The sequence below is a fragment of the Serinus canaria genome, chromosome 18 (genome assembly GCF_022539315.1).
Source record: "Serinus canaria isolate serCan28SL12 chromosome 18, serCan2020, whole genome shotgun sequence".
NCBI lineage: Eukaryota > Metazoa > Chordata > Aves > Passeriformes > Fringillidae > Serinus > Serinus canaria.
In genome coordinates, this window is record NC_066331.1 from 3,380,547 (window position 1) to 3,400,546 (window position 20,000).

General features: G+C 40.7%; 1 protein-coding gene across 1 annotated transcript in view; it reads left to right on the forward strand.

Annotated features, from left to right (window-relative positions):
- Nucleotides 1-423: 423 nt before the first annotated feature.
- SMURF2 (SMAD specific E3 ubiquitin protein ligase 2) overlaps nucleotides 424-20,000 on the forward strand; it is a 57,464-nt gene continuing 37,887 nt past the window's right edge. Inside the window, exon 1 of the mRNA XM_018918901.3 lies at nucleotides 424-767. Within this exon, the coding sequence (XP_018774446.1) occupies nucleotides 716-767 (52 nt within the window). The 5' untranslated portion in view covers nucleotides 424-715. The remainder of the gene's footprint in view (nucleotides 768-20,000) is intronic.

The window sequence follows — 20,000 nt, forward strand, 5'->3', positions numbered from 1 at the left end:
ACTCCCCACAGAACCTCTCTGCCACCCTCTCCTCCCTACCTTGGCCACTCACCCACATTCTTCCAGATCCCCAGCTCTCCCAGGCCACGGCCATTCTCCACATCCTTCCCAGTCCCCTACTCCCCCTCAGACATGGCCATTACGCACTACACACATTCTTCCCGATCTCCAGTTCTCCTCAGGACACGGCCGATCCCCCCATTCTTCCCCATTCCCAGCACTCCCAGGACCAGCCATTCCCCCCATGCTTTCTGATCCCCAGCCCTCCCAGGACCCGGCCATTCCTCCCGGCCTCCCCGGCCAGCAGCTCCCGGCCGCCGCCGCCACCACCTGACGCCGTCCCCCCCTCCCCGAGGCTGACCCGAGGCGGGGCGCGGGGGGCGGGCAGGGCCTCCCCGGGGCATGAGGGAGGGACGGAGGGAGAGGAGAGGAGCCGAGCTCGCCGCCAGCCCATCCGTCCGTGCGGCTCCGTCCCGGCTTTGTTGTGCTCGGGCCCGGGGGCGGGGAAGCGGAGGGAAGCGGAGGGAAGCGGCGAAGGCTCCGCTCCTCCTCCGCGGCCCCGGCCCCGCTCATGGCGACGCTGGGCACATCCGGGCCTCTCCTCCTTCTCCTCCTCCTTCGGCGGCCGCCGCTGCCCTGAGCGCCCGGCCCGGCTCCATTCGCGCCTCCCCCGAGCCCTTGGCGGAGCAGCGGCGGGGGAGCCCCGGCCGGGGCCATGTCCAACCCGGGGGCCCGGCGGAACGGGCCCGTCAAGCTGCGGCTGACAGGTGAGGCTGGGCCGGGGGCGCGGGGCCAGCCCGGGCGGGGGGCGGGAGCGGCTCCTCCGGGTGTCGTTGAGGTTGAACCTGGGGCCGGAGCGGCCCCTCAGGCCTCGCAGGGAAGGGGAGGGCGAGGTTTCCCTCCACTCGGCTCCCCTCGGCCCCGGGCTCGGCGTGTCTGGGCTCCGCCGCCCGCCCGGCCCGGGCCCCGCAGCCGCCTGGGCGAACTTCAGCCACCGCACCCCAACTTTGCCGTTTATTTTCCTTTCGTCTTCTCGGTGTAAACTCGAAAGAAACTGCCACGCTCTTTATTTTGGTCTCTTTGTTTGTTTATTGTTGTTGTTTTGTTGGGGTTTATAAGTGATTTCCTCAGCTCAGACTGTTGGGCACTGGAGAGGCTCCTAGGGCAGTGGTCAGAGCCCCAAGGCTGGCAGAGCTCAGGGAACCTTTGGGGACACCATTCCCAGGGACAGGGAGGGATTTTGGGGTGTCCTGTGCAGGGCCAGGAGCTGGACCCGATCATCCTGGTGGGTCCCTTCCAACTCAGCATATTCTGTGTTTCTATGATTGTTCACAGTTCTTGGGTGAAGTGCCTTGTCCTGCCCTCTTCCAGACCACTTGACCTCTGATATTTTAAAATTCCATAAAAACGGTTCACCTGCATGCTGGGAAGAAAAATAATCTGGTCTTAAATACTTAAAATTATGCCCTTTTCCATATAAAATCCCAGATAAACACGTTTAGAGGAAAATAATACTGGAAATTCTGCTGGAGCTTTCTTTAAAAAAAATTCAGGACACTTGGATCTAGCTCTTTTCTTGAAAGTATTGTTAAGTTCTCCAGCACATAAATGCTACTGTGTGTCCTGAAACATCAGTACACGAAGGTAAGCAATTAGAACAGTATAGCTTTTCACTGTAAATATCTATCTTTATACAGTGTACCTAAGCAGCTTGCAAATTAATATTTTTTAAAATAGTAAAAGAGTTGTTATATTTACTTTAGGTATGTGAGAAGTATCTCCAGTTTAATGCCTAATAAAGAGAGGTGTTTTCATACTGATTTTTCCAAGTATGTTATTTTCACATGAAAAGTAAAATGTATCTGCTTATGTTTTACTTTGGAATTACTCAGACTAGATTTGTAATCTAGTTTTCATGGAGATTTGTGAGTGTCTCTATATTACACTTGGAAATACAGCTCCTAAATGAGCGTAGCTGGGGCTGCTGCATGGAACAGTGCTGCCTTGTTTTTACCGAGTGTTTTGTAGCTTTCTCTTCAGGTTATTGCTGTGTTGATGCAGTGCTTTAATACTTTCTTTCCCTTAGCAGTGAGTGCTCAGACTTGCTTATCTTTGAAACATTACAAATGGTCTGTAGCCTTATTTAAAAGCCTGGAAAATACTGTCTAGGGAGTTGTCTTTCTCACCTCTGTGTTTTGTGTTCGAATTCGTTTCATATTTTATTTTTATTGAGGATTAAGTATATATTGAAACTGTACCTGTGACAATCTCAGTGTGTTGAGGGGAGTGTGATTGTGACCAGAAGCAGGCTGTGGTTTTACACACTGTGCTCAGCCCCCAAAATGCAGCAGGTACAGCCCTAAGGAATGGTTTTGGGTGTTTTTGGCATCTTGTATTTTAGGAAGGGAATGTGCAGAGCATGGGATGAAGGCAAAATTGTCTTTTTAGGACTGTTCTAGGGTTAGCAGCTCTGGCAGGCACTGAGGACCAGTTCTGTTATTGGAAGCTTATAGGAAACATTGGCCTGTGTCTCCAGCTGAACAGCTTGAGGTATTTTCTGCTTTAGCTAATGGGGAGCTGTTTCACTAAGGTCATTTGTTGTAAGGAAGCTTTACATGTTTAAGGAAAACAATGAATTTTATTAATTCAGCTGACATGTTGTCAGTTCTTGCCTAGGAATAGTTTTAAGTGTTCTGTGTGGTTTTGATTACCCTTTTTGATTGGAAAAGCAGTTTGAGGGCTCTTGAGTTCTAAAACTGTTTGGAATTAAAAGAATCTGTATATCCAGTGTTTTTAAAAGTTTATTCTCAAACTGACAAATGCTATTTAATCTTAATTTTCTTTGGCTCTATGAAACTAGCAGTCTTCTGTTTTGGCGTGAATGTTTATGGGATTAATTCTGCAATCATTGTTTAACGCTTATCTTTTCTGTTCAGTATCTCTAAATTAGATGGTATAGATTAAAAAATGGATTTCAAGAACTGGATTCAATTAGCAGTTTTTCAGGACATAAACATTAAAGGTTTAGATGGAAAACATTGTTTTGACTGACTGGATAAATGACAGGGTAATGTTTGATGTGAGTCCAAGAACTGATCTGGAGCTAGTGCCCAACTTCTCAGTCCATCTTGAGGAGCCAAATAAAATATTTAACCTAGGCCTCATTTTGCAAAAAAGGTTGACTCTTTGTTGAGACCTTAAGAAAGTTCTGAGAAATGTTTGGCATACCTTTACACTAAGTGTTTAACAGTTTATTTAGCTCTGGGTTCCACAACAGAGACAAACCACAGCGGTGGCATACTTCTAGTAAGTTTTTATTTAGTTTACGGTGCATCTGTGTTATACATTTCTCACAAAAGGTTATTCTTTTGCAAAGGTTTGGCTGTTTGTTGCAAATATCACCTGAGTGTTTAGTGATACATATGTTGATACAGTTCACATAATCTTGGGCTTAAAAAAAACCTCTGGATAATTGTTAAAATCTGAGTGTCAGGGCTTCTGATGATACTTCTAGCAGGAGGTCTAAATACTTGTTTCTGATTAAAATATAGGCAGTGTAATTTAAATTAGCTAAAGTCTAGAATTGCTCTAGTCTTCTGCAAAATTTATCTTAGCAGCTTGTAATAACAATGTCTAAGGAAGTGTAAGGAAAACTTCTTTGACTCTCACATATTTACCACCATTTGATCTGGTCCTATCCTGAGTACATTTGAGTTCTACAAAAGCTGTAAGTGCAGTCATCCCCTTCCATTCCTGGTGTGATTTTTCTCAGTGTTGTGTTGAATATGTGGATTTGTAAATACACTACCCTGTCAGTCAGAGCATGCTAGGATTTCTTTCACCCCATTGTTGAACTGTGTTGATCTTTCATTCTTTGGAAAACTGAGAAATGACCATTGTTTTCAGTAAATACTATATGTCCTAATATGTGAATTTTCTAATGTTAAAATGTTAAGCTCCATGTGGCTGCTTTCATTAAGGAGATCAGTGACAGCTCTCTGAAGCCCATAAGGTTGTTTTTATCAAGGAGATACTTTCTAAAATCAGTTTGAAGTCCACAAAATTATGTGAGCATTTGAATATGTTGAGTAAAGGTTCAGTGTAGAAGTTTATTTAGTTCATGTGTTGCAGGTAGTGTTTGTCTCTGAATTGTTAACAAGTAAAGACACTTCCATAGCCACAAAGCACAGTTACACTGGGCTGGAAAAAGTAATAAATATCCCATGGATAAAACTGGAATGAGCTGGAAGAGTTTTGCTGGTACAGAATCAGACGTAGGCCTGAAGAGTTGTTGGATTTGTTTTTCCTTTTTCTTACTGCTTCCAGCTTTCCTGCAGGGTTTGCTGATTAGAGAAATAAAAGCACTGAGTGTTGTGTCGTGGAAAATGGATCAGCATCTCATGTGGTGCCCCTCTCTCTCTCTTCTCTTTTGCTGCTTTACTGTCTATTCAGCCCTCACAGTACAAAGGTGGGACTGTACTGTGAACTTACAGTGTTAAAGGAGAAAGTGCTGCTGTTTTACCAGACCATAGAAACTCTGGTTGTAATGCTAATAATATTTCTTGCAAAGCATGCTTTATTTGTAAAAAGCCAGAATATTCCTGAGCTTTGTAAAACAATATGGAATGTTCAAACCTAGTTTTTGCAGTGGATAAATTGAAGTGTTAAATTAATCCAGTTGAGACAGTGGTTTACCTGAATCCTAAATTTTCCATCAGTAGTGTGGAAGCAGGACTGAAGTTTATGGATACCAGAGCCTCACTGTGGGAACATCTGATCAATCAATTGATGAAGTAGCTCCCTACATTTGTATGTAGCAGGGCAGTGGTTTTATAGTTGACTGAAATGGTAGTGCCATTTTAGGTCAGTTTAAAATCTGAGTGCTGTTTTTTTTCTCTTTGTAGTCCCTGGCTTCACTTTCTGGGCCCTCCCTTATGTTGACTCCAGCAACTGTGTAGCTATGGGATGAGCTGAAAGCTAATCCTACCAGGAAAAAAATGGTATTTTGTATTGAAGAAGATAGATGCAGAGAAGAAGCTGCAAAGAGGGCAGGGCTGCCTCTTCTACTAGCAGCCTGTAGTTAGATAGGCTTTGGTCAGCAATAAAACAATGGCGTTCCTTCATGTAAGGTATATTTGACTTAAGTACTAGTTTTTGTAAGCCGTGTGTCATTAAGAAATCCGAATCAATAAATTACATAGTAGGTGGATTAAGCTGGTGCAGTCATAACAAAGTCAATAGACATGTGTCTGATCACATGTACAGGGACTGATGCCTGCTTGGCCCTCAATATTTTCATCAAAGTATGAAGTGTGTGTGTAAATATATGCTTTCTTCTATATACAGTATATAGTTATAGATATTTATATACATATAAATCAGTTGTGGATCATACAGATGCCAAAGAATTGTAATAAACAACTGAGCAGCTGGATGGAGCAGTTTCAGCTGTTTGTTTCTATGAATTCAGCTTGTATGATAAAGTTTTATTCTTCTGGGTATAAAATTAGATATCTGTGTTTAAGAGTACATAATGGGGTATCATGGCAAGGAAAACAAAGATCAGAAAGGATTTGGGAGAGGAAATTGTAGTAGGGAAACAGTTACAGGGAGGGTTCAGTTAAAAGATTGAAATTCAGTTAAAAGCCCCACTATTCACCTGTGGCTATACAATGAGGAGAGCATCACATAGAAGCTAGTGGGGGTTTACATGTGTAGGGAACATATGGGGCATATGTGGGAGACATATGGGAAATCTGCAGGCAGTCCTAATGGTAATGTTTAAAAAAATTAAAGCTATTGCTGGGAAAAACAATAAAGGGAATCCTGGGGGTGGAATATTAGCAAGTAATGTTTAGAATTGTAGTTTTCAGTGAAGTTTAAAGAGTTTACACTGTCCTGTAATGTCTGTCTGTGTAGCTGTACAAAGCTGAGAATCTCATCTAGTGGTGACAAATTATGTTCTGTTTTCTTTGTTAATCACACTGAAAAATCTGATCAGGCCCCAGATGAAAACATTTTGTCTTTGTGTCTTTAAGGTGAATGGGTAGATCCTGAAAGAAGACAGCTTTTAATGTTTTGTTCTGGTTTATCTCATGGCCTTTGAAGTGCTTTCTTGCTTTGCCATCTTACTTAGAATGACATCTCACCACAGGGCCAGACCTTTCTTGCAGCCTTTAAAAAAGGGTGGATGATTTCTTTGGGTGTCTTCCCTGCTCTCCTCACAGCAATGATGTGAGCTGGCTTCTGACTTGGCTGAGTGGCACAAGTGCATTACTGCACAGGCTGTTATGTGCTTGCTTTTGTATAAAATGTAAATGCTCATCACACGTGCAGGGCTGAGATCATTCCAGTGACTCCTGAGAGCTGGGCAAGACTCACCTCAGTGATGGCAGGCAGGGCTTGCAAAAGGAGCTGCTGTGTGTGTCTGCTGTCAGCAAAGCACATTCCTGTTGGAGGAAGAGGATCAGAATCTTGAAGGGCATTTGTCAGTAATATATTCAAGGAAGCAAATTGTTGACTTTTTCTTGCTACTTCATCTTTAGGTACTTCCAATGAAAGCATAGATAAGCTTGCTTGTAACTTTAAAGAAGTCTCTGTCTGTTGATAACAAAGCTCAGGACAAAACTGGCTAAGCATTATCATCGGAGTTTAAGGGGGAGACTGATACAGGATAGAGAATAGGCAAGCTCAAGATCATAAAAAGGATAAACCAAGTAAAGCTGGGATTTAGATCCACTATCTTTTGTTCTGCCCATGAACATTGTTTCTTTTGAGTTTAAATCCTCAGAAAAGATGTTTCTGTTTTGGGCCTTCTGAGACTGTGCAGTTGGGGTGATTTATGTTCAGTTATTGCTCATATGCCATGTTTGTGTTGCACTATCAGCTGTACTTTAGCATCCTGCAGACTCTTGGGAGCTGCTTTTTTCCCACTTCAAAATACGTTTTCTTGGTATTGTTCAGGCAGAGCAGGGCAGGAGGGCTGATATCCCCAGAAATGTGTAACTCATACTGCTTTTGATGAAGTGTTACTCGCATTTTCAAACTTCTGAAAGTGAAAGAAAAAGCAGCAGTATGTGAGTTTCTGTGGCTGTATCCTGTTGGTAATTTTGTGGAGTGACTCTTGGCCAGTGCATGCTTAACCCAAGTTAGGAGGCTTGTTTTCTTGGAGAAATGGAGAGTCACTCCATGGCTGTGGGATTGTCAGTAGAGCAGCTTCAGTGCTTCCTTTCTGTAACCAATTCATTTGAGTTGTTTCAAATATGCAGAGAATATCCAGGCTATGTAATTTACAGGTCACAGTGAAACTGGGTACCCAGATTGTGCCACTGATGCTTAAATCAGCCTGTGTGATACCATCTTGCCACAAACATCGGAGTGACAATGCCATAGCAAAGCTTTCCAACCCACAGCACCAATTGTTGGGATGCACATGTCCCTCTGCTCCATCCTGTGCTGCCAGATGGGGTGGGCTGAGGAATAGATCCACATTAAAGTGCATCTCTTGTCCTTCCCCTTTTTCTCTGTATGTGAAGAACTGTGGTGGGCTGATGTGTAAATGAGTGGTGGCTCCAGGCAGGTTCACAGACTAGCAGGCTCTTGGTGGCATTTTCATTCTGCCTTGACCCAGATTTTAACATTACTGATGGAGTTAAATGGAGTAATAACTAATTATATCTGTCATGATGCTTCTATTTAACATGCTAACCATTTGATTTAGAGTTTATATATAGATGCATACATAAATTCAATTATAGATGCAGTTGTGCTTGTATTTAACTGGAGGTGGAATCTGTATTGGTAACACTTAGAGGCATTTTCTGAACTTGGGTCAACCTAAAGATTTCTTCCTAAGACAGATAAAGACTGGGCTGTATACTTCTAAAATTATGTGTGATAAAGCTCCTGCTTTGTGCATACTGTAGTTCATGAGGAAAGTAGATGGAGTGTACTTAGTTCAACTTAATCTGTTGTTCATTTTAGTAAAAGGCAGTCTAGTAAATGCGAGGGTTTTTTATGCAAAAAATGTAAAATGTGCAAAAATTAATTTTATTACTAGTGAGGGAGGAAGGGTGTATCTGGGCTAGATGTTTATGGACATGGCTGGTTAACAGAAATTAAAATAAAAATCCTTAAGCGTGCAAAGGAACAAAGCATGTCTGAATAAAATTCATAGAATTACATTCATGCTTAACTGCCTGGGATTAGAAATTCATGGCATTTATTGTACCAAGCATTTAGGTGTCCTTATGGCAAATAGTCCTTCAATTTGACTCTTAACAGAAAATGTTCACCTTGTTCTGAAATAATTTATTTATAATATCTATAAATATTTATTTTCAGAGAAGAAGTTCTTCCCATTATTTTCCCTGGTGGATTATAAAATAGTTTCTAGCTCTGTATAGAAGAAGACTGTGTGCAGGAATAGATGAGTAATAGAATTGTGCTTAGTTGTAGTAATATTTAGGTGTCCTCTTTTTTGTTTAGCAGCAGAGTAAGTTTTTCTGTCTTATTTTATAAAGGGTGGCATCAAGTGTGACATAAGAAACTTCAAAGGATAGAGCTGGTGGAGGTGGTGCCATTCAGAGGCAAAAGGGGACATTTGTAGGGGTGACACAGGACAGAGTGGGCTACAGTTGTTCAAGAGGTGACACAGCGATGTGAAGGAACTGTAGGTTTCCCAGGTTTTGTGTCACTTTATAGTGGAAGCAGAAAACAAATGTGGGTTCCTGTGCTTGGGCTAAAATATAAAGAAATGTGCATGTCATGTTGGTGAGTCCAGCACTGAGCCAGGCTGGACTGATTCAATGATTGCACTGTCAGTGTGGAAATCTGAAGATATTGAGCATTTCTCTTCACCCTGATAATACAAATACACGTCTTTTAAAGGACACAAAATACCCATTGCTAAATACTTCACTGAAATAGATGTGAAGCACCTCATCCTCACATCTGGAGAGCACTTGCTCAGCAGTACTAATTAAAAATGACTGCCTTCTTTAAGCCTGAGTGCACAGTGTGTGACACATAAATTGCCCAGACTTAAAGAAGAGCCTAGTGCATGATAAAGCAGAAATTTTCTAGGGCTTTTATTTAGAGAATTGTAGTAGAAAGTTCAGAAATGTTTTATACTGATCTTGCAGAAGGTTCTTGTTAATTGAAGCTTTATGAAGAATGATAAAAAAATTTTGTGCCATCTTTCATAATTTCCAGTGGGTTGTTTATGTGGCATTTCTAAATGTCTGACTAGTAATTCTGGATGCTTGGTGAAGCACAGGGTGCTGGTGAACAGAGTCAAATGTATATATGTGATATATAGATATATATCTGAGACAGAGTTATAATAAACTCTTGGTCAAGGATGTTGGAATGGGGATAAACTGCTGTTGTCCTCTGTTCAAGCTTACTAATGCTGCTGCACAGGGGAAGTGCCCTTGCTTTCTTAGAGAAGCAAATGCTGTCTGTAAATTCCAGGTGCTATGCAATAATTCCAGTTTGCCTCAAATAGTTGGATATCAGCTTTTTGTTTGAAAGCTAAAGGGTTTAAATCTTTGTGATTGTTCTGCTGTGAGGAGGACAAGATTTATGCTGTCACATAACACTGTGGCCCTTTTGTGAACATCCTTCATGTTTGGGATTTCTTCTTAAGAGCTGGGTTGAAAGATGATTTAAAATGTTGGCTTCTGCTTTCTTCAGCAGCAGGAAAAGAGAAGGCCTTTAAGGAAAAAATGACTTGGAGTAATTTTCAGTAGTACGTGCGTTGTGCCTGGCTTGTCATAAAATACTTGTGAAGTTTTCTCTCCCTTCCTCAAGCAGTTCCCACAGTTCACAATGTTCTCTCAGTAGCTGCTATGAGGGGGGTAAAAGGAGGTTAAAAGTTCTGTAGTCTCATCTACAAGGATAGATGGTAAAGTTCTTGGTTCCCTTCCCAAACAGCAAGTGGTTATTCTGCCTGGGGGGAGGTCCTATATGTTTTTATTTGTCAGTGTCTTACTTGCTTCTGTGGCCAGGGGATCATGAAGAAATTTCTGTTCATTTGTGAGATGTGAATGTGGCATTGTGAATACGTGCCTCGGATTTCCTCATTACAATATTTATCATTTTTCCTGAAAGTTCCTTTCCTCTGGTGAATTGTTCATCCTGTAGAATCAGTCAGCTATTTCCTGTGTATCAGCATAATGTAACTTCATCTACACTGGGCAGGACTTTGGGCCCATTCAAAAGCTTTATATTTTTTATAAGTTTATTGGAATTTAGTAACCTCACTCTCCACATTTCAACAGTTCTTTGCAGTGTGGTCCATGCCTGGAGATGCACTTGTCCTGCTCCCACCCTATGTCACTGCAGTGGAGGGGCAGCAAATCCACAGGAAAATTGTCCCTGGTCACCCTGACCCTTGGATTGCTCCTTGTCCCTTCAGTACTGTGGGGACTGGGAGCTCTGGGACCCACACTTGCTTCTGCTTTGTGTCATTTGAACATGGAATTGCTTTGTCTGTCTGAACATCTTGGCCTTTATAACTTGGAATTTATAACTCTGGCTGAACTTGGAATACCAAGCTGGAGCTAATAATGCCAGCTCCAGTTAGCACTTCCCATTATCAGGCACTGCTCAGTGCTGTTAGCAGCTGGCTAACATGGACATTTTTCATGCAGAGTTGCTAAATCAGACCAAATTTATTTTGGGAAGGTTCTGCTAAACTTCAACCAGTTTCAAAAAGGATTAAAAATACATTGCACATCATCTAGAAATGCTTTGTTCTTGTGAATCCTTTATTCTGGGGCAGAGGCACTGTCAAACAGGGACACGGTAATAGGCACGTGGGGCTGTATCAGCCAGGTAAGGCTTGGTGCAGCTTTAGTGAGGAGCTGAGCTCTGCCTCCTAAAGCTGAGCTCGGTGTGCTCCTGATGTGAAGAGAGGCAGTACCTGGCATGCACGGGGCACAAAAGCTGGGTGAGGGAGGAGGAGGTGGGAGTGACCTGGAGCAAGAAGCTGTCCGGGGGAAGTGGGTGGATGCTGGAGTCTGATTTTGGCAGAACGAGGCACTGGGGATCTGTTGGTACCTGGGCTCTGGTACTGCAGCACTGAATGTGACACAGGGTCACAGAGGCAGCCCAGAGTCTCCTGTTCCAGACCTTTCAGCACTTGGCTTTCTGTCCAGGCAATGCTGTTTCTGCCCATGTGATGTTCTGTTGGTGATCTGTTTTATTGGGAAGAAGGGGTTATCTACAGCAGGGGGGCTTTATAAGAGCTCAAGATGCATAACATGCAAAGAATGTGAGTGGTTACTGTTGGAAAGAGGCCAGACGTTTCAAAACAAACAGGAAAAAACACCCACCCCAAAATTTCTCCCATCTGTTCCTTTGCTTCACATGTCCACCACCTTGATACTATAGGAGAAACAGGGAATTAAGGGCTGGCTGCTAAGTGGCCATGGTTTAGAACATAATTCTAAAAAGGCTTGCAGATAAGATCAGGGTTACTCCTTATGTGCAGAACAAAAGAAATTCTTCAGCTTTTAGCAAACCTGAGAAGTTTTTTTTAAAAGATCCTTGATTGTAAGAATATTTTGGTCAGTTCATTAATGCTGATATTTTCTTATTTTAAAAGAGTCAGAAAACTTGCTGTTAATTATAATTAAATTATGTCATTTTTAAGTTTCCTTGGCTCATTTACATCTCATATTTTCACAAAAGTTCTGGAGTTACAATTAATACAACTCCAGACGTTCCAAGTTTTCAGAGAAGTGTTATCTGAATTTTTTGTTAGCTGAGTGTGCATTCTCTATACTGAAGTGTATGCTGTTGATTTTATTGCATGAAAGATTTGAGCTTTTTTAGTTGCAGTCAATGTTAATATGTTAAACATCAAGCAGACAGAGAAAGCTACGAGCTATGGCAGTCATCATTTGTACACTGTGATGGATCTTGCATTCTTTGTGAATATTTCTGTATAGAAGAGGGCAGCCCTTTAATTTTACAGTTTATCCCCACTGGATATGCACCAGAGCATCTTCCAGTGTCAGGGGATTGATTTAGTACCCTGTGCTGTGTTTACACTGAGTTGCCAGTGTTGTGAACCACTTTGACTCTCTGTGTGTATGAAACACACACAAAGGAGCCTTCAAAAGAGTTTGACCAGTGAAGGAACAAACCAGAAATTACATGTACTGGGCAGGTGTATCTCCAGCAAGAGACAGACAGATGTGCAATCTGAAGTTTCTTGTAGACAGAGTGAGGAGAAGTTATGAGTGCATTCAGATGGATGGTTTTGTGGATTTTTTTAGAAAACTAAAATTAATGAACTGATAAAATATGAAACTGCAAGGTTTCATTTTAAGTAAGCTTAATATTGTCTAACTGTGAAGAAAAATGAAGTTTTCAGACTGTTTTCATATTTTACAGTTCTTTGTTGATGCATAACAGTGCTTCACTTTTCCCCCAATGTTTGACACTAGTCTGAAACAAACTCTGCTCCTATGGGACTTCTTTGCCAAAATCTGTCCACTTTCACACCTCTTTGTGCTTTGGACAATTATAAAGTTATTAAATGCATTATTTTGTTCAGCTCATCCCTTTTATCATGATTTAAGGTCAGTGATAGCCTTGTCTGCTTCCCAGGGGGATGTTCAGGATCTGTTTGGTTTTCAGGTGTACACTACATGCATCACTTTCTGCTGAAATAAATCTCTATTTATCAGCTTAATAGAAGAATAGTTATGTTTGAGAGTTGAGGTGTGTCTTTGTTGTTCTAAGACTATGAAATCCCTAAAAAAATAGAGTACTATTTACATCAGATATTGTGTTAACTGCATTTCATAAAATTACCTTTTTCCAGCAAGATGTTTTGTTATTTGCACACATATGCACATTTAGTGGTTTGTTTTTATTCTGAGAGCATGCTTCCTTCATTGTATTTGGCTAGAGGTTTTTCTTACATTTTAATTGAAGTATTTACAATACAGTTATTTTTGTTATAGTGAACCATTTTATTGTTTCAGAAATGAATGAATCATATATTCTAGGTTATTTTTTTCCTGGCAAATATTTTTCTTTAATGGTTCCTCTGCTTGCTTAAGTTATACAGATGAATAATACTTGAAATGCAGTGTCTGATTCACCATGTCAAATGTTACAAAGAAAAACCTTTATATATATATACACAGGTATATATAAACCTATATATATATATACACACACACAGGTCTTTTGACTTGCAAGAACATCAGCTTTACATAGGACTAGACTGGTTGTGTAGCTATTGCAAGGCAATGAATAATTATGCTTCTTGAGTCTGTTGTTTGCTCTGACTCACCTCCATTTCCTAAAACCCCAAGATTTTGTTCTCTTTCTCAGGATTCTGTGCTCTGTCCCAGCTGGAAGAGCAGGCGCTGGCTATGCAGCTGAGCTCCCAGACCTGTGTTCCCTTTGCAAGGGCAGGGTGTTTGCAGCAGAGTGCTGGATGGGTTTTGTCATGAGAGAAGGGGTCAGAGGGGATCCTCTGCTATGCTACAAGGCAAATGAAATTTAATTTTGGTACCAGGTACAACAGAAGGTAACCACAGGGTGGTGTGGAACCTGCTCATGGTAAATGGTCTTTGTGTGTTGAATCACAGTTTCTGTCTGCCCTTTCAAGTCAGTCCCAGGTGGAAGAGTCCAGGTGCATTTCCTTGACTGCTCAGCATGAATTCAGCAGCCAGATTTGAATGATAGAGATGAGTAAGTGGCTCCACAGCCCCCTGAGAATGCAAGAGAGCAATGTCAATACTCAGTATTTTTTGTTAGCTGAGTGTGCATTCTCTATACTGAGGTTTAAAACATTTAGAATTCTAAGAGTACCAAAAGACCATGTACTGTGTGGGCATGTGTTTCTGTGAGCACTCTGTGTGAAACCTGTACAAACCAGGTCTGCTTTTTTTTATATCTGTGTAACTGATTTATATAATCTGGAATGTAAAGGATTAAGTTCTGGATTTTGTTTAAGCATAAAAATATCATACACAAATTGTTTTTTCTTATGTTTCCCAGATTCACTATAGGGAGGTTAAAAAAACCCAACAAACCACAAAAACCACCCAAACCAGCAAAACCCACCCAATTCTCCCCATGTTTTCTTTGTTGCCCCTACCCTGAGCTTCAGTCCACAAAAATATTTTTAAACAGTAAGTAATGCACTTTCTTTTGCATACAAAGCTCTGGGGAAAAAGAGGAAATGTTTAGTATGTGTAAAGTGTTGAATGCTTTGTTTTGCTCTGATTTATCTTTCAAAGAGTTGTGGAGTCCTGCCTAAAAAACTAGAATACACTCCCTGTGAGCTTATGTTACCTTTGTGTAAAACAGTCAAACCTCTGCTGCTGGAACTCAGAAATTCATGGACAGAATGACTAAAACAGTAAAAATTACTTTTAAAAATGTGGTTATTGGATAAACTGGTATGAGCCCAGCTGCTGAGGATAAATTGATTTTGCTATTGCTTTAAATCTGTGATGTGTTGGTATTTTGGCAGGGTAAGAAAAACAAGGATATTAGAAAGTAATTTACTGCCCTGGGATTAGTGAGGAGTGTTGTGTTTCTGTGACTGGGGCAGGCCGGGCTGGTGGAGATGTGTCTGATAAACAGGACGAGGTCTAGTCTGACAGCTGGCAACAATAGCTTTTGCTCAAAGTCAGGTGTACTAAATTAGCAAATCTATTACAAGGCTACGGGAGAAATCTCACAGAAGACAAGCCTTGTAGGCAGAAGTGCTGCCAAATGGGAAATGATTCATCGTCTCTGAATGGGATGAGCACTGAGCAGAAGCAGTTTAAACCTCAGACTGCTTTGGCTCATAAACCACCAAATATGCGATTAACACTTTATCTTCTCCAATCCCGTGGTTTTTATTGTCTCCTGAAGAACAGTCTGTGTTTAGAAGCAAAATCTGTGAGACTCATTTGTTTCTTCTGATCTCTGTTTTGGAAGTTTGTTTAGGTATTTTTTTTTAATTTTAGCTAAATGACAAAATGTTTGTGTGCACCCTAAAAAGCACTCCTGTCCTGTGAGCCTTCAGCAACAGAACCTTTTAGTGAGGACCAGGAGTGCAGGCACAGCTCCCTGAGCTGACTTACTATAGTTTATTTGGTTTTATTTAGTGAAAATACATGATTAGCTGGAGATGTAGTTTAATGTAGAATGCAGGTTCCAGGGTGATCACTGCATTTTGATTTTTAGTATTTTAAAAACTTGCATCACTTTAACATTAACAATGCCATTCATAGACTACAATGATGAAAGATGAAAAATTCATAAATTATATTTATGAATTCTTACATTTAGTTAATGCAGAAAGGAGGTATAGTTTACATAGCTGGATGAAGCAATGTAAAAGGGAAAAAGCCTGTGCCCTCTTTGTCTCCATATAACTGATCAGGTGTTTAGTGTATCTCTGGTCTTATTTTAGTATAAACTGTCATATTGGCTGTAAGATACATAAATGATGGAGAAACTAACGGAATTAGGTCATTGGAAGGTGTTTATTATTAAATAATTGAGATGCCAGAAGATGGTTGTGAGAAGAAATAACATTGTACTTGAAAAGTTAATGTATTTGTTTAGCAAATAATTATGTTTGGGTGCCCTGGGATAGCACTCAATTCACAGTTGAGATGTCCAAGGAGCAGTGTGTCTAGGAAATGCATGTAAAGATTCCTCTGGAAAACTTGGTCTGCTCTTACCTTGCTTGTGCAGGCATGTAAGAAATGGAAGCAATCAGAAATTATTTAGTGTAACACTTTTTGAGCAGAACTGCAAGAGTTTAAGGGTTCCTAGAGTGAAAGGCAGCAGGGAAATGAGGCTTTTCCATTTCTGTCCCCCCTCAGAATCCCCATCATGTCCACCTGGATTGTCTGAAGTTCATAACTGGTGTTTGAGGTCCTTGGAAGTACTTGGATGCTCCTTGCACTTGGAAGCCATTCTGCCTTCTGTAATGAAATCTTCTTGAACTTGTTGGGAATATGTTCCTGGGTTTTTATCCATTTACTGAACTGCTAGGAGTGTTGATACAGTGTTACACTTTTGCATTCATGTAATCACCTTACACTCCTCTTTTCAGTCTCAGCTCCTCTCCATTATCTTGCTTAATCTTCACTCTACCCTGCTTAATATCTTCTACTCTGTGTTCTTCTTTCTCAAAAAAATTCTTGTAGTTTTACTTCTTGAGCATTGCATCTTCCCAAAAGATTTCTTAAGTTGTAGTTTAAATAGCATGGCAATGGTTTTTAGGCAAGATCCTTAATTTCCATGTATTGGTGAGCTATTTCATCTGCATCTCTAGGTGTTCTGTTTCTTTAAATTCCCTTTTATATTATTTCTTACAGTTTTATATAAATTGTACTGATTTGAGTAAATAATTTAAGCAACTTGTGTAAAACCAAAGTAAAACAAAACCAAGGCTTTCCTGTAAGTTGCTTTACTTCAGTTTAAATAAATAAGATTGCTCATTCATTTAGCTCATCTCTCTTCAACAGCAGCATCTTCTTAAACTGTTTGGATTTGTTCTGTAGGACACATCTGTTTAAAGAGAGAAACCAAACGGAATCTGTCCATATTAAAGGATGGCAATAACTTAATCAGTTTATAAATGCTATAGGCTAATGATGTAATAATCTCCTGGAGATGAGGCTTCATGGGTGTGTGGTGGGGATAGGACTGGACTGAGTACATGAGAGTTTTAATGATGTCTGAGTGGTGACATTGTCTTGGTTTTCCATGTGTGATGCCTTTAAGCAGCTGGAGTTTTCCTGATTTAGATGATGCTGCATTTCTGCAGGTACAGACAGAATTCCATCATCAGAGGCATGATCAGGTAAAGGTGTGTGTGTATAGTGCCCACACCTTCCTGCTGACCTTGCTGTATTTTTGGCAGAAGCCAAATTGTCAAGATCCAGAGAGACAGAGGCAACTTCCAGAGTTGAAAGCTTTCCACTAAAACCAATTTTCCAAAAAAAAAATGTTAATATAGGGATATTCTGCTTGAATATTCCAACTGTACTAAATAAGAAAGAGGCAGGATCCACATATTATGAAGGAGACAGAATGTCTGAGGTTGTGGATATTGATGATAATGCAGGAGGATATAAGAGTACATTAGTCATCTGTATTGCCCCATATAATGTCAGTACATCAGGTGTAGTAATACAATAAAATTGTGCTGAACTAGGAGTTTGGATTAAGGGCAGATGCTTAATTAATCATTTTGGCTAGTGATAGTATCAAAATCATTACCCTCTTGAACTCTTTAACGTGGTTTTACTTGTTAGAGGATTATTTTTTGTAAATACTTAAACATATATTTGAAATGCCAGAATTCTTTTTTTCTCCCTAATAAAAGTTGTTGCCCGAGATTTTCTCATGAGTTAGGAATTATTTCTTAAAAAGCATCTGACAATCCTTTGGTAGTACTGATAAAATCAATATGTACAGCCTTTTGCTGGAGTGGCATGGGAATTACTTGTGAAGGGTAAATTATGTCCATGGTTTGGGGATCTTTTTTTCTTTTTTCTTTTTTTTTTCCTTAGTTCTTTTCCTTTCTCCTCTTCCCAGAAAAGCCCCAGCGGTAGTGGTTTTCCCCAGGGACCATGTCTGCAGCAGAGACAGAGTTTTGAGATTTCCTGTTTCAATCACACGTGTGGCCATGTCCTGACACTGCTGGCAGCCCAGCCTGGAACGCTGCTGGGACCCACAATCCCTGACACCAGGAGTCTGACTTAGCTGCAGGTGCCTCTTGTCTGAGCCCTTTTTAAAATTCAGAGCATTTTTGTCCAGTTGGTAATTAGATCATGAATTTCTTTTGTTGCTGCCTCTACTACAGCTCATTCAGAGGGTGGAGAGTTTTACTGCCCTGAAACAAATCCAAGGGCTCTGCTCCTTGCTGGCAGGTTTGTCCCCAGCACGTTGCATGAAATACATCAGGCAGAGCTATCATTTATTTCTCCCATTAAATTTTTCCCCCCACTCGTGTTCCTATCAAAACAAACTGAGAAATAGACGGGTGAATTTCCCTGGTCCCTTTTTTATTTACCTATCAGAGGAATGATCCTGTGCTCCCTTAAGTATTTTACAAGTTGATAACTTTGGATTAATTGCTTCTGTTTGGGTTAAAAACTAACTGCTGGGATCATAAAGAAGTCTTTGAAGACTGAGGTAAGATTTTTAGCACAATTGTAAGTGTTTTAGATAGGAGTGACCCCCTTTTCTTTGCTTGAGCTCTTAAAAACTATTTTATCCCAGTCCTTATTTTCTTCACTCACACTTGGATATAAAAACCACCTCTGCTGGTTGAGATTAGTTAATTTTCATAATGGTACTCTAAAGATTTTTTAAATGGATTTTTTTTTTAATATTGCAAGAGGATAAGAAATAATTTAGACTGTTACAGTAAATGTAACAGCAAAGTTGCAGGATTCTTTAATCTTTTTAATGGATTTCTGTTTCCCACCCTGATTTTGTTTACTGGAATGTGATCTTATACTTCTCATCAATATGAGAAACAGAAGGAATAACTTTGAAATTGGTCTGAAAATTGATCTTTGCTGGCTTTTTCCTTCAAAGCATTCTAATGGCTGTTAATTTAAAGCTGTGTTGTTCCCCCCACCCCAGGTGACAGCACAGTTTTGAGTCTCTGTAAGTGGTGTCTGTCCCACAGCTCCATGGTACAGTAGTGGTTGGTTTTTCAGATGTTGAAAAATGGGTGAAATGGGATGATTAGGCCATTTTGCAGGAGGGTGGAGAAGAGAAATGGAATTAGTAGTGTATGCAAGTTGTGCATTGGAAACATCCTGGCGGGTCCGAGAGGCTCCATCCACACTGAACCAGGAAATGCAGATATTCCCAATAGCCTTTGTTTTCTTGAAGTTTCCCATGTGTTACTTCTGCTTCCTTCTCACTGAGCTGTGGCTGAAGCCCTAATTTACACAGAGCCCTGATGAGCATGGTTTATTTGTATCATTCAGCTTTAATTTACACATTTGGTATTTAGCTAAAAAAAAAAAAGCAAACCATACCCAACTTTTTTTCCATCTACTTAGTCAACTTAACCTGAATTAATGTGAATCTCCCTGAAAGAGACTTGTGAACCTTTCTGGTTGGGTTTGCAGTGCCTAGGGAAGGCTGCTATCTTCATTGCAGAAGTGGCAGCATGATTTCTTTCCTTTACCTCTTGAGAGCCGTATCAAACAAACTGGACACATGAATAGGGTGGGTGACGTGTGTGGCAGCGAGCCCATCGCTCAATGAATCTGGGAAATGTGAATGCGTGAGGGGCACGGAGGAGGAATTCAATGGGCTGGGGGGTTTGTGTTTTGTTTTACTCTTGGCTTGGAGTGGAGTAAGGGAGGAGAAGTGGAAAAGGAAGCCTTTTGTTTACAGTGAAACAATGCTGTGAAGTAGACATCGTGATGTAAAAACAGGAGTCTAAACATGGCAAATCTGGGCAGGCTCCATCTGGCCGTGGCCACGAGTCACTCAGCCCTCCCTGCTCAGACTGCTGCAGTCTGGAGTCGCTGTCGTGTCGTCCTTCCCTTACGGGAATTTAAAATAGCCTTGGAGACTCTCTCCTAGAATTTTATTATTGCATGAGATGAATGATTTATTGGTGTAACTGTTTCTATCCAGTGATGCATTGCATCTTTGTTCTCTCTGATAAATGTGTGATGTTTTCATTTGGAGTTTTAAACTCCGTGAGTTACATTATGTGCAAGTTGAGTGGGTCTGGAATTCTAAATCTAGTCACAGCCCAGCCAATTCTTATGGAGAACTTAGAGTGAGTCAGTTGAACAGAAAATGGACTGGTTTTGTGTTAGGTTCTGGCATCTTTTGCAGTAGTTTAAATTACATTGCATTATTAGGTCATTTGTCACTTCTGGATATCCATATTGCTGATTATTGTGGGTTTGTTTGTTTAGTCCCACGGAAAAATTCTGATTTATTGAGACACAGGTTTCTAACTGACAATGCTTATAATG